The sequence below is a fragment of the Salvelinus namaycush genome, chromosome 33, assembly GCF_016432855.1.
Source record: "Salvelinus namaycush isolate Seneca chromosome 33, SaNama_1.0, whole genome shotgun sequence".
NCBI classification, from domain to species: Eukaryota; Metazoa; Chordata; class Actinopteri; order Salmoniformes; family Salmonidae; genus Salvelinus; species Salvelinus namaycush.
Genome location: NC_052339.1, coordinates 4,377,864 through 4,392,760, shown reverse-complemented (window position 1 = coordinate 4,392,760; position 14,897 = coordinate 4,377,864). Strand labels below are relative to the sequence as shown.

The window sequence follows — 14,897 nt, the reverse complement described above, 5'->3', positions numbered from 1 at the left end:
GGCCAAACATCAGGCTTACCTAGACACAAGGAGAACCTCAGGATTGGGCGGAGACCAGGTGTGTTCATAGTGACAATTTAGTGTGGGCATAAAAGTGTGAAATGTATTTTCTTAGTATCTTTCCAGCAGAGGGATTTTTATTTTATTGTGTGTAGTACACCTCTCTGTGTGTGTGATACTCTCCACACAACACAGTTCACACTATAGAATCACATCATGCTCGCTTCGGGCCTACTTTTGTCCACAGGACTTAATTAATTAGATTTTTTTGGTCTGCAGTTGTGTGATCCTGTAATAATCTGGTGTCCATATGTCTGTGACTCCACGTCCTTCCCCGGGGGACAGGGTACGGTCACTAGAGCAGGACAGTAAACAGGAAGCCAAGCTTTTGGTCACCTCCTCACCTCGCCCCAGGGACTCTGCTGGATCTCTGCGTTCCAGAGTGTGCCCACAACCCACCCCACTCCAGCTTCACCCTACTCTGAACTCATTTCAAAGCATCTTTTCAAGATGGCGGCAAGCATGTTTTTTTTCTTCTTCTCTCTGATCAGTCTTTTTAGCTGACAAGGTTTTCGTGGATTTTTTGGCTCCATTTAGCTTTGTTTCGTCTGGCTATGAACACATTGGACAGTTTAAGGAGTCATACAAGACTTTGATATCCCCGGGCACCCTACTTATCCGAGCAGACACCTGCCTACTACTGTTTTCATCTTTCCACTTGACATACTTGGATAGATAGTTTTTTTAATCTCCCACGGCCCGATGTAGCGCTTGCCTCCCTCCCGGCTTCCGCAGGCCTGTACTGGAAACTACCTCCCCTCCATGGTGCTTCTCTCCTGGCTATCATACTGGTAACACAGCCTCTATTGCGTCGCTGTTTTGATGGGCCCCAGCATTTAAACGCATTGAGTAAGTCTCTCCTTGCTGTTGTTATGCTGGCTAGTTTTGTGCCTTAGTTGTGTCTATTGTGGGTCCTAGTGCTGGCTGGGTTCTAGTCTATGGTAGGGTTCTGGCTTGCTGCCTGTAAATGTGGTGATCCGATAAACTGTGTGATTCAGTCTAACTATCACACTGTGTGGATTGATTGACTTTTAGCTGATTCCTCACCAACCTATTTTATTTGTGTGGATTTGAACTGACTTTTCGCCATATGGGGAAAATGACTTTTTCCAGATTGGGGGCTACCACCTTCAGAGACCACAGTGATTGTTTCATCAAACCTATTTTGCGGCCTCAGGCCCTACGGTGCTAACCTTGGAAAAGTCATTTCAACTTCTACTCCTTCCTCCATTACTAATAGGGATAAACCAAAAGGTGCAGTTCTATGCAATCTTATAGCCATACCAACTATATCAACCATCAGACAAAACCTGCTACTGAACGTAGCTTGTTTGAGTTGGAGACTCTATGTGACTTAAAAAATCGTAAAAGACTTACTTCCTAAACTGGATTACATTAAGATCTGGGCTATGCCGATGAATCCGGACATTCTGGTATCGACTGAAACTTGGATCTCTAGGGACATTTTGGACATTTTGAATATTCATATTGAGGTTTATATTGTGTTCAGAACTGCCAGACAGGGTAGAAGTGGTGGAGTGGCCATTCTACTTTCCCTTTCTCTCTTTACTGAAATCCATTTCCCATGCCCAAAGATTTTAGCTTCTATGTTTAAGTCTTTGTCTGGGGTAAAATGTATCCATAACTGTTAAAGGGGTCTACCGTGTTCCCTCGGCTAACCATTGTGCAATCGGGAAGTTAACTAGTTTGTTGTCTTCTTTAATTGAATCAGAAGTTATTATCCTGGGTGACCTCAATTATGATTGGGAAATGCAGGCTTCAGACAATTTAAAAGACATATGTAATGATCTAAACCTAACCCGCCTGATGACTAAGCCTACACACTAAAGTCAACTCTTCAAAGTCAACTCTGATTGATCTTATTTTAACGAATACACCAGAGAAATAAGTTTCTACGGGTGTCTTCACCCAAGATATTAGTGACCATTGCCCAGTTGTTTGTGCTAGAGATGTGAGAATACAAAAATCTAAGCCTCGTGTCATCACAAATAGGAACTTTTAAAAACTTCAGTGAACAGGCTTTTTTTTACATGATCTTTATTTTAGTGACCTGGATTGTATTTCAGCTATCCCTTAACCTGATTGAGCTTTGAGCCTTTTTGCAGATGTCTTCAATACTATTGTGGGTAATCATGCTTAATATATTTTGATTTGTTTAACACTTTTTTGGTTACTACATGATTCCATATGTGTTATTTCATAGTTTTGATGTCTTCACTGTTATTCTACAATGTAGAAAATAGTAAAAATAAACCCTTGAATGAGCAGGTTTTGACTGGTACTGTATATATATATCAGTGGAGGCTGCTGAGGGGAGAACGGCTCATAATAATGGCTGGAATGGAGTAAATAAATTGGTATCAAAAACATGGTTTTCATTATTATAAGCCATTCTCCCCTCAGCATTCTCCACTGATATATATGTGTATATGTATATGTGTTGTATAATGTGTATATTTATGTTGTATTATGCAGGGCGCATTTCAAAAAGAGTCTTAGGTCTCAATAGATCTTTCCTGTTAAAATAAAGGTAAAAAAAAAAGAAGAAATTGGTAGTAAGAGGAAGGATAGATATCTCCCTCTAGTGGCTGTTCCCCATCTCATCAGTGTTTCCATTGACTTTACTGTGATAATATTACAGTGAAGCCGTATTATGAGGATCACGTACTCTGCCATAGTAAAAATCTCTTCACAATCAATAACACGCTCACACCAGCTAAACCATAAAGAGTTTAGTGGTGATGGAGAAGCTTTGTGTAGTTTAGAAACAAGTTAAAGCATCAGAAGGGAAACAGAAACGTGTCAAATAGAACTGTACTGTGTAGATCAAATGGATGCGGTTCCAGCTGGGAATACTTAGAGGCTTGCATCCCAAATGGCACCCTTTTCCCTATATAGTGCACTACTTGGACCCTGGTTAAAAGTAGTGCACTAAATAGTGGAGGCAGGTAGCCTAGTGGTTAGAGCGTTGGGCCAGTAACCGAAAGGTTGCTAGATCGAATCCCCAAGCTGACACTGTAAAAATCTGTCATTCTGCCCCTGAACAAGGCAGTTAACCCACTGTTCCTAGGCCGTCATTGTAAATAAGAGTTTGTTCTTAACTGACTTGCCTAGTTAAATAACATAAAATATTTTTAAAATGTGGTTGCGTCCCCATTTTGGACGCAACCAGACTCTACCTGTCTGTTTGTAGCTCCATCCACGCTCGGCAGAAGGAACACTGAGTCTATCGTCCACTATACTGAAAATAATCATGGATTGTATATTCTGGGAGTGTGAAAATATTTGCTTACTGGTTTATATGTCCAAACGTCCCAAGCTGAGAATAAATCATCTATTTTGGTTTAGGGCCACTCCTATAGGGTAGAGGAGTTTATTGTTTATTGTTTTAACGTTGATTTAACATGTCTGACTGTTCCTCCAGGTGCTGGTAACCCAAAGTGCAAGGTGGCTATCGTGATGTGCAAGAGCACGTCGAATAACACTCAAAACAGGTACGTTACACTACACAGTCATGTCACAAACAGTGTCCGGAGTCCATTGAAGTGTCGGGTACACAGCCCTTAGTATAGGGATCATTCCAGATATCGTGGGGTGCACTTATGTCAACAGATGTGTTGTTTGCATTCAGTAACAATGCTGATGAAATGTATTTGGTTAAGTTTTGTATTGCTTTTATTCCATACTGTGTTTCTGTCTGTTGGGCACTCTTCTCAGACAGCCTCCTGGCGGGGTATTAGTGCAAAGAAGAAGCTGATAGGATAGAAAAAAATATTTGTTTAGTTTTGTATTCTGGGTCCAAACCCCTGGCTCCTGTGTAGTCGGAAGGAAATCAATCGTCCGATTGGGGTAAAATTTGATGCTTTTAAGTCCTGTTGTGAGAAGGCTTTATACAGAAATGTGTGTGCATGTGTGTTTAGTTCCAACTAACACCTCCGAATGATTTATCTGCCTTGGCAGCCATCTCTAAACCACCCACTATGTGCTATTCAAACAGCCATTTATGACTTTCCAAATTCAATACACACTGCTCTCCTCCTGCCAACCAGCCTCTACTGGAATCCGCTCTCCATTTATGTCCAGTCCCAGATTTTTTAGTCTTGAATGAAAAAGGTGTTTCTGGCACCTGTGGAACAATAACATATAGTTGAGCTTGGCCAAGGACACGGTTCTGTGGCTCAGAGACCTCGGTGGGACCTTGAGGTCCATATTATTTCAGCAGAGCCGTTGACGTAAGGTTCTCTTTCAGTCGTTGAGGATGATGACATTCACAATGCTGTGGAGGATGCTTCCTGTGTTTCTATTGCAGTGGTGCACAGATGACCCCATAGCTAGGATGTGGCACAGATTGGGACATGAAAGCGAGAAAAGGAGAGAGAGAGAAGGACAGCAAGCTAGAGGGAGATAAATTCTAACCTACCCCCAGTTCCCATTTATTCCGGTCTCTCCTTAAGTCTGCGGTCATGTGCCAAATGGCACCCTATTCCCTATATAGTGCACTACTTTTGACCGGAGCCCTATGGACCCTGGTCAAAAGTAGTGCACTAGCCTATTTAGGGAATAGGGTGCCATTTGAGACACGGACTGTGTTGTCCCCTACCAGGATTCAGACCTCTAATTAGCGTCAGTAATCAGAACTGTGTGTTCTCTTCCACGTCATCTGTTTCTCCTTAAACGCCTTCTCCTTATCTCTCTCTCTGGAAAAGTAGAGACAGGTTCCTCTCTGTCTTTCTCTCTCTCTGTCTTTCTCGCTGTCTGTTCACCTCACCACCTCTCCCTTGCTTTCTCTTTTTCTCCCTGTCTCTCTCTCTCTCTCTTTCTTTCACTCGCCACCCAGTTACTGGAAAAGGCTCATCCCCTCTACCTCAGTGAGGTGTGTTGGCCAATAAACGGTGCACCGTAAAAATCCAGCGCCACCGCCTAGTAACCTAGGTGATGCACTCCTCTTCCACTACATAAAACAAGACATTTATCATAGATGTTCTTGATAGATCGTCTGTCATTTTCACTTCAGTGCTTACGTTAAGCCAGACGGGCGAAGTTTATAACGTTACAGTCAGTTAACTGTGAGTATCAACCCCATCCTTGTTTTAAGCTTTGTTACTAGACGGGAAGTCTCTCAGATCTCAGTTGCTACAGCAGCACGGCAGACTCATCCACGCCTAGCTCCTGTTGGCAACCGCAGGGCTGATGAGAAAGAGAGAGCCAGAAAGGGAAGGAAACATGCTTTTCCCATCATGCTCAGTTAGTCCTGGGACAGAGTGTAGACTGTAATCACACCCAGCTCAGCAGGTTTGTTTGGCTGACTCACTTCCTCCACTACCCCTCTGTAGTGCCCACCTGGGTGATGCCATGGTTACCATTTTGTGCCCGAAAGCTCATCGTGAATCAGCTCTAACTCCACCTAATTTATAATTTAGGAGTTTCACCTCTCTCTTCTTCGTGGAAGTTTCTGGCTTATTAAGATTCAGAGCTTGCCTTCTCCCTACACTTCTGCTGCTGCCCCCTCTCCTCTCTTCTCCTCTGACAGCAGCGTCTGCCTCCCAGTCAGCAACGACCTTGGCATCAGAGAAAAGAGAATAGGAATGAAATAGAAAACGTATGATCCGGCTAACTATGCTATCTCTCTCTCTCTCTCTTTCCTCCAACTGTAGCTGACTGGGAAAGTTGTCAGTTTTAGAGGCTAGGTCATGGTCTTTATGTCTCTGTGTTACTGACATTGGTACTGTACTGTAAGGGTTATTTATCTGTAGTATGAATATGGTCAGCTCAGATCTATGCAGCTCCGGTTGTGAGGTCGTTTTGTGTTCCAGACACGGTCAGCACAGTATGATCCTGGTCCCACTGGACACCCCTGGTGTGAACGTGATCAGACCGTTGACCGTATTTGGACAGGACGGTAGGATATTTTCCCCTCATAGACTATATATACAAAAGTATGTGGACACCCCTTCAACTTAGTGGATTTTGATATTTCAGTCACACCTGTTGCTGACAGGTGTATAAAATCGAGCACAGAGACATGCAATCTCCATAGACAAACATTAGCAGTAGAATGGCATTACTGAATAGCTCCATGACTTCCAACATGGCACCGTCATAGGATGCCACCTTTCCAATAAGTCAGCTTGTCCAATTTCTGCCCTGCTAGAGCTGACCCGGTCAACTGTAAGTGCTGTTATTGTGAAGTGGAAACATCTAGGAGCAACAACGGCTCAGCCGCGAAGTGGTAGGCCACACAAGCTCACAGATCGGGACCGCCGAGTGCTGAAGCACATAGCACGTAAAAATCGTCTGTCCTCTGTTGCAATACTCACTACCGAGTTCCAAAACTGCCTCTGGAAGCAATGTGAGCACAGGAACGGTTCGTTGGGAGCTTAATGTAATGGGTTTCCATGGCCGAGCAGCTGTACACAAGCGTAAGATCCTCATGCCCAATGCCAAGCGTCGGCTGGAGGGGTGTAAAGCTCGCCGCCATTGGAAACGAGTTCTCTGGAGTGATGAATCATCTATCATTCCGACGGACAAATCTGGGTTTGGCGGATGCCAGGAGAACGCTACCTGCCCAAATGCATAGTGCCAATTGTAAAGTTTGGTGGAGGAGGAATAATGGTCTGGGGCTGGTTTTCGTGGTTCGGGCTAGGCCCCTTGGTTCCAGTGAAGGGAAATCTTAACACTACAGCATACAATTACATTCTAGACGATTCTGTGCTTCCTACTTTGTGGCTACAGTTTGGGGAAGGCCCTTTCCTGTTTCAGCATGACAATGACCCCATGCACAAAACGAGGTCTATACAGAAATGGTTTGTCGAGATTTGTTTGGAACAACTTGACTGGCCTGCACAGAGCCCTGTTCCTCAACCCCATCGAACACCTTTGGGATGAATTGGAACACCGACTGCGAGCCAGGCCTTATCGCCCAACATCAGTGCCCAACTTCACTAATGCTCTTGTGGTCCCCGTAGCAATGATCTAGTGGAAAGCCTTCCCAGAAGAGCGGAGGCTGTTATAGCAGCAAAGGGGGGACCAACTCCATATTAATGCCCATGATTTTGGAATGAGATGTTTGATGAGCCAGTGTCCACATACTTTTGGTCATTTATTGTATCTGAATAGGCAGATTACTCATTCCCCATACTGTTGGGTGCGTCCCAAATTGAACCCTATTGCCTATGTGCACTGTATGGGGGAAAGGGTGTCATTCGGGACGCAGCCTTGATTTGATTGGATCAGGCTTTCTATGCACATAAAACATGCTGTTATGTACAGTAACCTCAGTTGTTCATCTCTCTCTGTGATTTCCTATGATCTGTTGTATCAGATGCCATTCACGGCGGACATTTTGAGATCCACTTTGACAACGTGCGTGTGCCTGCTTCCAACATTCTTTTGGGTAAGATACGCAATCCTAACGTTGTTGACACAGGGTATACATGCTCTATCACTGGGTTCCCCAACTGGTGGTTTTATTTTGCCCCCCCCCCCCCCACACACAATTTTTTGGAGCAAAAAAATGAGAAGTTTTTCATTGAGAATTTTCATTGTTGGACATAAAACACTGTAAAAACACCAGGAAATCAGTCCCAAGTCATTGTAATCTGTTCCCAAGTACAGTATTTGCACACATAATATGATGTGATCGTATGCAAATGTAAGCAAGGTTTGACATTGTAATTGTTTTGTCAAATATTACATCTGTTTGGGATTCTTGCTGTCAATTTGCAGTCTACAGATTGACCATCCCCTCAAGAAAAAATCTGCCCGCAGCTGAATCTAGTATGATCCACTGTGTACACACTGTGCATGACCCTTAAAGGGGAAGTTCAGTATTTTACAACTTAATGTCAGATGGTACCTCACCCTGAAAATAGTCTGTAGGCCAGGAGAAACTGTAATGCATGGTTTCATTTTTCTGCCAAACCATGCCACTACAACTTCACTTTAGCAATCGTCGGCTAAAGCTTGCTTATCTATGGAACTAACGGGGAGATGCGGTACCTGTAAAAGACAGTTGACAGTAATGGTCTGTAATACTGTCTGTGTGTCTGTCCCCGTGCAGGTGAGGGCCGAGGCTTTGAGATAGCCCAGGGTCGTCTAGGTCCTGGCAGACTGCACCACTGTATGAGGGCCGTAGGATCTGCTGAATGGGCACTGGAGCTGCTGTGCCAACGTGCTGCGCATAGACAAACCTTTGGCAAGAAACTCTACCAGCATGTGAGTGTGTTGGGTGGGGGGTGGGGGGGGGGGGGGGGTGGTGTGTATGTTATCCCACAGTCATTTGACAGACGTTAACATACCATTTATGTGACGTAGTCTGTCCACGAGACTGGTGAGTGTGTGTACATCATCATAACTGTACAGGGCATCGTGGAGCGACATTCCTAATGGTTATGGGCTTTCGTCGCTGTACACAGTCAGAGTGATAGTACCCAGTTCAACTCTGGCTCCGCATCGGTCTAGCCATGATCTTTTGTTCAACAGAAGTGCTGCTCCCTGACTTCTCTGTGCCAGCAGCTTATTCTGATATATCAGATTGATCTCGCCTGTCCCCGGAATATTCTCTTCTTAATAAATCAGTGTCTCTATGGGCCCTGCTCAAAAGTAGTGCACTACATAGGAAATAAGGTGCCATTTGGGACTCCCTGGTCATAGTGGGGCATCAGAACAGGCATCAGGTCATACTCAGCACTATTTCCTGTCTTAATGTGCTCCCATGGCAGAGTCTGGGCCAATAGTAGTGACTCAGCAAGCATCCATCATTTTAGTGACAGCCGATGGGATTAATCTCCTCAGAGATGCCACCGCTGAGTCCCAAATGGCACTCTATTTCCTACATAGGGACTAGCATTAGCGCTCTGGTCAAAAGTAGTGCACTACGTAGGGAATAGGGTGCCATTGAGGACGCCGCCGCTGTCAGATTTGTCTGCGTCGGAGCTGAGAAACGTAATGGTGCTCAGGGCTCTGCCGTGTCAAGTTTATCTTTAAACATTTTGAAATCTAGCTAGCGCTAAGCTGACAAAGGGGTAGTGATGGGAATTTCTTAGTGCTCGATACCCTGGCACAGGGAGTTTGTCTGACAGTGGCAAATGAAAACTTTACAGTGTGAGGATTAGAAATATTGAGTGTATAAAATGAGGATTTATGCCGTGCTAAGGCTTTTAGCGCTGTTGTTGCCAAGTGAAATATGCTAATTGTTGTTGCATTTGGAATCACTGGATGTGTGCGCTGCTTAGCCCGTGCAGATGCCCACAGCACAGCGACTGTACAACTGTAGAGAAACCCTAATAACTCACTATTGGAAAATGTATTTCATCTTATCAAGTTTTTATTCAATTGAGGAAATCACATTGCTCGATAAACCGCTTAATTGCTGAGACCTAGAGGTCCAATAGAGTTACTGTCAAAACGTTTCATGAGCTTTTCATGAGCTGTACGTTGTGATTGAGTGAGTCTGTCTGTCTGTCTGTGTCTCTGTGTCTGTCTGTCTGTATCTGGTCTATTTGCTCTCTCTGTCTCTTTCTGTCTGTCTGTATCTGGTCTATTTGCTCCCTCTCTCTCTGTCTCTCTATTCGCTGTGTGTGTGTGTCTGTCTGTCTGTCTGTCTGTCTGCTTAAATTTCTGAATATCTGTCTGCCTCTGTGAATGTCTGACTTACTGGCTGTGCTGTATGTCTGTGTCCAGGAGGTTGTGGCCCACTGGATAGCAGAGTGTCGCCTGGCAATAGACCAGGCTCGCCTACTGACCCTGCATGCTGCTCACGCTCTGGACACACTGGGCAGCAGGAGCGCCCGGAAACAGGTGACACACACACACCTCATTAGCAGAACAAACCGCGTAATTGTCTCCCTAACTGTTATGTGACAGTTCTGAATGTAATATGGCGTAAAGACTGTGCCTGCTTGAAACAGACCGCCTGGTTATGTAAATGTGTGTCTGAAAACGTCAGAATGTCAATGGGCTGTAAATATGAATTACAGCCATCTGCTTCCTGCTTAGAAAGGTCAGCCTGATATGGCTCTCATGTCACATCTGTATTATTAGTCACTGTGCATACACAGAGGCTTTCAGATCTGTCATACAAACACACACACACACACACACACTAGGTTGTATTCCGAGCTGGCCTGTCCCTATCCGAACTCGAAAACCAACCAAGGGACACACAGAGGTGAAGAGTCACCCGCAGTATCTCACATAATAGGACTCTACAATATGATTGACATGATATCAGCCTGACGCGAGAGCTGAACTGAGGTACACTGACAGGAGAGGTGAGGATAAGGTGAATGGAGAATAGTGGAGATGGAGGGATGAGAGACCCGAGGGTAGATTAGTACATATTTGCATCCCAAATGGCCCCCTACTGTATTCCCTACATAGTGCACTACTTTTGACCAGAGCCTTGTGGGCCCCGATGAAAAGAAGTGCACCATATAGGGAATAGGGTTCCATTTGGGATGCACTCCATGAGGTGAGTGAAGGAGCGAGGGTAGGGAAGGGCCGAGCCAGCGCCCCCACGTTTAATCTGATAAGGGGGACGCGGGAGACGACAGCGAGGAAGACATGGCAAACTCATTGTGACAGCGTGACCCGTGTCTGAGGTCAGAACAGAGATGGACTAAGGAGTGACTACAGAGCTGTCACTCACATCTCCTATCATATCACATCCCCTCACAGACACGATACTGTAGGGTTGGACAAATAGTAGCTCTGATCCAGGGCATTACGCACGGATTGCTGACACAGACGAGGCTCAGCATCAGCAACCCGCACGTAACAGCCTGGATCAGAGCTAAGCAAATAATGTAATACTTATTCTACTCATGTAATCAAGGGAATGGAATGCTACGAAATACATTGGCCTTTTCTGTTGATAATGTTTCAGTACCATGTACAGTGAGTCATCAGTAGTTGAAATAGCTTGGAACAGCTGTGCAAATGGAACAGGAGAACCTGAGGCCTATTCAATTAGTGGCTATACAGCACTATGTTAACAACCTTTCGCCATTATCCTATAGTTCCACTGTGTGTGTGTGTGTGTGTGTGTGTGTGTGTGTGTGTGTGTGTGTGTGTGTGTGTGTGTGTGTGTGTGTGTGTGTGTGTGTGTGTGTGTGTGTGTGTGTGTGTGTGTGTGTGTGTCAATCCCGCCACACCCCTGCCTGTGTTCCATCAGTTTCACGGCGTGGAGATTTTCCCTAAATGCCGAATCCTGCAGGGCTGTGAGTAGCACTCAGTTTACGCTCGGCTCCACACCGCCTGATGTCCTGCTTGTAGCTGTTACAGCAGCACACACACACACCCCACCACCATCAGTGTAAGGAGTTATGACAAGGAGTGGTGTCCTGGAATACCTTGTTTCTTGAATAACACACTGTGATTCTCCCTAATGCTCACATTAATACAGAGATTCTCATCTAAAGACCAGGTGCTGTTTCTGAGAAATATGAGATATCTCTTCCAGGCACAAAGATGTCCCAGGGGTGGATGATCAAAGCCCCCGGCAACACTGAACACGCCACCAGCCAGGTTCTTTCTGGGACGCGTGGCTCGCCCAGCCTGCGTCCCGAATGGAACCCCTATTCCCTATGTAGTATTGCATTTCATGAACCTTAAGTGTTACTGGTCCCCCTGTTAATTTCTTCATAATGGTCTCTTGTAGATTGCCATGATCAAGGTGGTTGCTGGCAGGATGGTGTGTAAGGTAGTGGACACTGCCATCCAGGTGTATGGGGGTGCGGGTGTATCTGGAGACTTCCCCCTCGCTCAGATGTAAGTAGCTGTCATTTAGCTAGTTTAGTCTTTTGTTTTTTAACTGAGGTGACTGCTTTGTTGTTTTTTGATTTTTAGCTTCATTAGAATAATTCAAAGCAAACTTTATCAATTGTCATTTAGCGATACAGCTGGTTCCTTATGACCCTCGTTTGTTTTGATCCAGACACTGCCAGGCGGTGCTGCAGGTCTGCACATTACAATGTCACAATTTACCTGTCCTCTCGCCCGCTTCCTCAGAAAATGTCTACGGTTGTAGCTAGGACTGTGACGTCATGACATTTTGGCAGCCTGTTATTGTCATGCAAAAGACTGCCGGTCTCACGGTAATTGACCGTTAATTTAACATAAAGACGTTTAGCCTCTCCAGGCCTCCACGCATACAAGCCACTGATGCGCGCCATTGGAACATCTACATTAATAAAAGTCTAAGAAATCAATTTAATATACACCATCACAATATGACCATTATTTATTTTAAGCAGGTCTAAAGAAACATTATGATATTGTAATGAAACAGCAGAGAGCAGGTCTCGAACCCTCGACCTTCTAGCCCGAAGTCCAGCGAGCTATCGACTGTGCCGCAAAAGCAAAAGGCAAAGTCGATTTCCACGCTTATAAACCCAGGATCGTTACAATATGAAGAAAATGTATTTCAGAAGAACATATTTTGAGTTGGTCTACTGTATGTTATCTGGCTATGAACCAGGCCATAGGCTGTAGGCTTGTTCATTTAGCAGACAAGATATGCAGACAAGATATGCCATTATTTTATATTAAATGATTTTATATTAAGAAGAATATAATTGAACTTAGCTGAATAAAATAGACAGGATATTTTTCCCATTCCGGAGCGAGTGCGCATATGAAGTGGCTATGTTGAGCGTAAAAGTGATCATTTGAAACAGGCCCTATATGCTAGATTCAGAGTTATTTGGAAACTTTAGTTGTGAATGATACAAACCTTAGAATGTCTTAGAAATCCAAAAATATATGGGCTGCATGATGCGACTTTAGGCTATCGATGATTTGAGAAATTCGCTAAAAAAGCTTGCGCTCTGTTCCTTGCCTCAGCCTGCACACGCTGTTCTCTCATCAAGTGATCATATTTTCACCTATCAGTCTATTCTCAATATAATCCTGTCTTCACTAATATGGGAAATTTGTTTCGATTTAGAATGGCCTATTATCAAATGGGCAGGAGAAAAAAGACATGTCCTCCGTAGCGAATGGTTGCCGCTTTCCCTCCGGTTAGTTTTTCACTGATGTGGGGTAGGCTACTTTGGTTTTTATAGCGGAGCATGTGTTTAATATGAACAGCTGAGAAATACACGTAGTAGCAGCTGTGATCCTCCCCATTTCTTTTGGCAACCATTAAAACGCTGCTTTCACACGGGATTGCATATAGAAATGTCTGGGCTTATAAGAAATGTATTTCACTTCACGCATCAACCACTGTTTGAGGAGCATGCGGCCTCTCGCTGCGAGACAGATGATATTCCGCCCAAACTCTGTATGCCATGGACTCTCTGACCCGGTTACTGCAGCTACCCAGTGCTTAATTTGGGAAAACAAGTGAAATCTTTTTGGGAACATCGCTAGTTTTCACAACAAAACATATTTCATTAAACCGTTGACAGCCACTCGTTCTGCGTGCTGGAGAAAGGAATGAAAGGGAGAGAAGAGGATATGGAAACGCACAGGGGTGAGATATTCTGTAGCTAACGGTATTGTGTCAGCCTATTAAAATATAAAAATTGCCCTATTACTAGGCTATACAAAATGAAATATAAATGTAGTATAATTGTAGGGTATCTCTGTAAGCCGCCCTGCACATCAATGAACCAACAGCATCGCCTAGGCCTATACTTTTCTCCCAGACTCGTGGTTAGAAAGTTGTACCAAAGACATCTTAAATCAGTTTTGTTTCGTGTTTTTCTGCTGTGTGTAATATGCTGTAGGCTATGTATTGTATAACTGCACAATCATTATTTTAAGCTGTAATATGCGTATGGGTGTTTTGAATTAAATCCGCAATATGTCATTTTTTGGGCTACCCGAACAAATTCACATAGAATCTTTTACTTTCGGTTTTATACACCAGCTTCAAACAGCTGAAAATACGATATTTTTTCTTAAGTAAAATATATTTCACAGCAGTTTAGATGGTACAATGATTATCTACACCATACTTGCTTGTTTTGTCCAGAAATTAGGCAAACTATTCGAATTGTAACAACCAGGAAATGGCAGAGCAATTGCTGCATATTGCACCTTTAATCATCACCTTAGAAAGCGCTGTCCATTTCGTTGTTAGGCTTCGAAACAACACCCACAACGACCATGTTTTCCACTCAGTTTCAACCTTGTTGTTGAAATTCTTTCCTCAAATGAATCATCACAGTGAGGTGAGTTTTAAAAGCAGGATACTGTTTCCATGAAAAGTGTTTGATTCGATTTTTGATTGCATTTGCATTGATGTCAGAGTGATTAGAGGGACAACGGAGCGCTGAGTACCAGCACATTAGCGATAGCCAGTTGGATACTGCCAACGCATGTCCAGAGTGCATAAAAGGAGATTACCGTGACTCAGCGGTCACGTGGAATTTTACAATGGTCATGACTCATGACTGCCGGCGTGGCGGTAATATGGTCACCGCAACAGCCCAAGTCACAGCAGACAAACACTGTGAGATGGAAAAATGCTTTCTCACAAGGTCGACAGGCAGGCAATCTGCCACTGAGCATCAGCCACGCAGACAGTGATGGGTGGCAGCTCAACGCTTACAACGGAAGATGGACACAGGCAATGGGGAAGAAGAGGGGAAAACATAGGGAAATGGCTTTGAATATCAATGATCAATTACCATTTGTGTGTCTCAAGTGCAAACTACAGTACTAATAGAGTCTATTGTCAGAAGACAAATGACACTTTCATCTGGCCAAGTTCTCTCTCTCACTCTCACACCCCCCCTCTCTCACTCTCACTCACTCACTCACTCACTCACTCACTCACTCACTCACTCACTCACTCACTCACTCACTCA

The 14,897-nt window shown here is 44.2% G+C and overlaps 1 protein-coding gene across 1 annotated transcript in view; it reads left to right on the top strand.

Annotated features, from left to right (window-relative positions):
- The window catches only part of acad11 (acyl-CoA dehydrogenase family, member 11), a 48,448-nt gene that overhangs the window by 32,648 nt on the left and 903 nt on the right, over nt 1-14,897 (top strand). The window contains exons 14-19 of the mRNA XM_038972570.1: nt 3,506-3,575; nt 5,895-5,980; nt 7,403-7,474; nt 8,141-8,295; nt 9,763-9,879; nt 11,741-11,850. Of these exons, the coding sequence (XP_038828498.1) occupies nt 3,506-3,575; nt 5,895-5,980; nt 7,403-7,474; nt 8,141-8,295; nt 9,763-9,879; nt 11,741-11,850 (610 nt within the window). The remainder of the gene's footprint in view (nt 1-3,505; nt 3,576-5,894; nt 5,981-7,402; nt 7,475-8,140; nt 8,296-9,762; nt 9,880-11,740; nt 11,851-14,897) is intronic.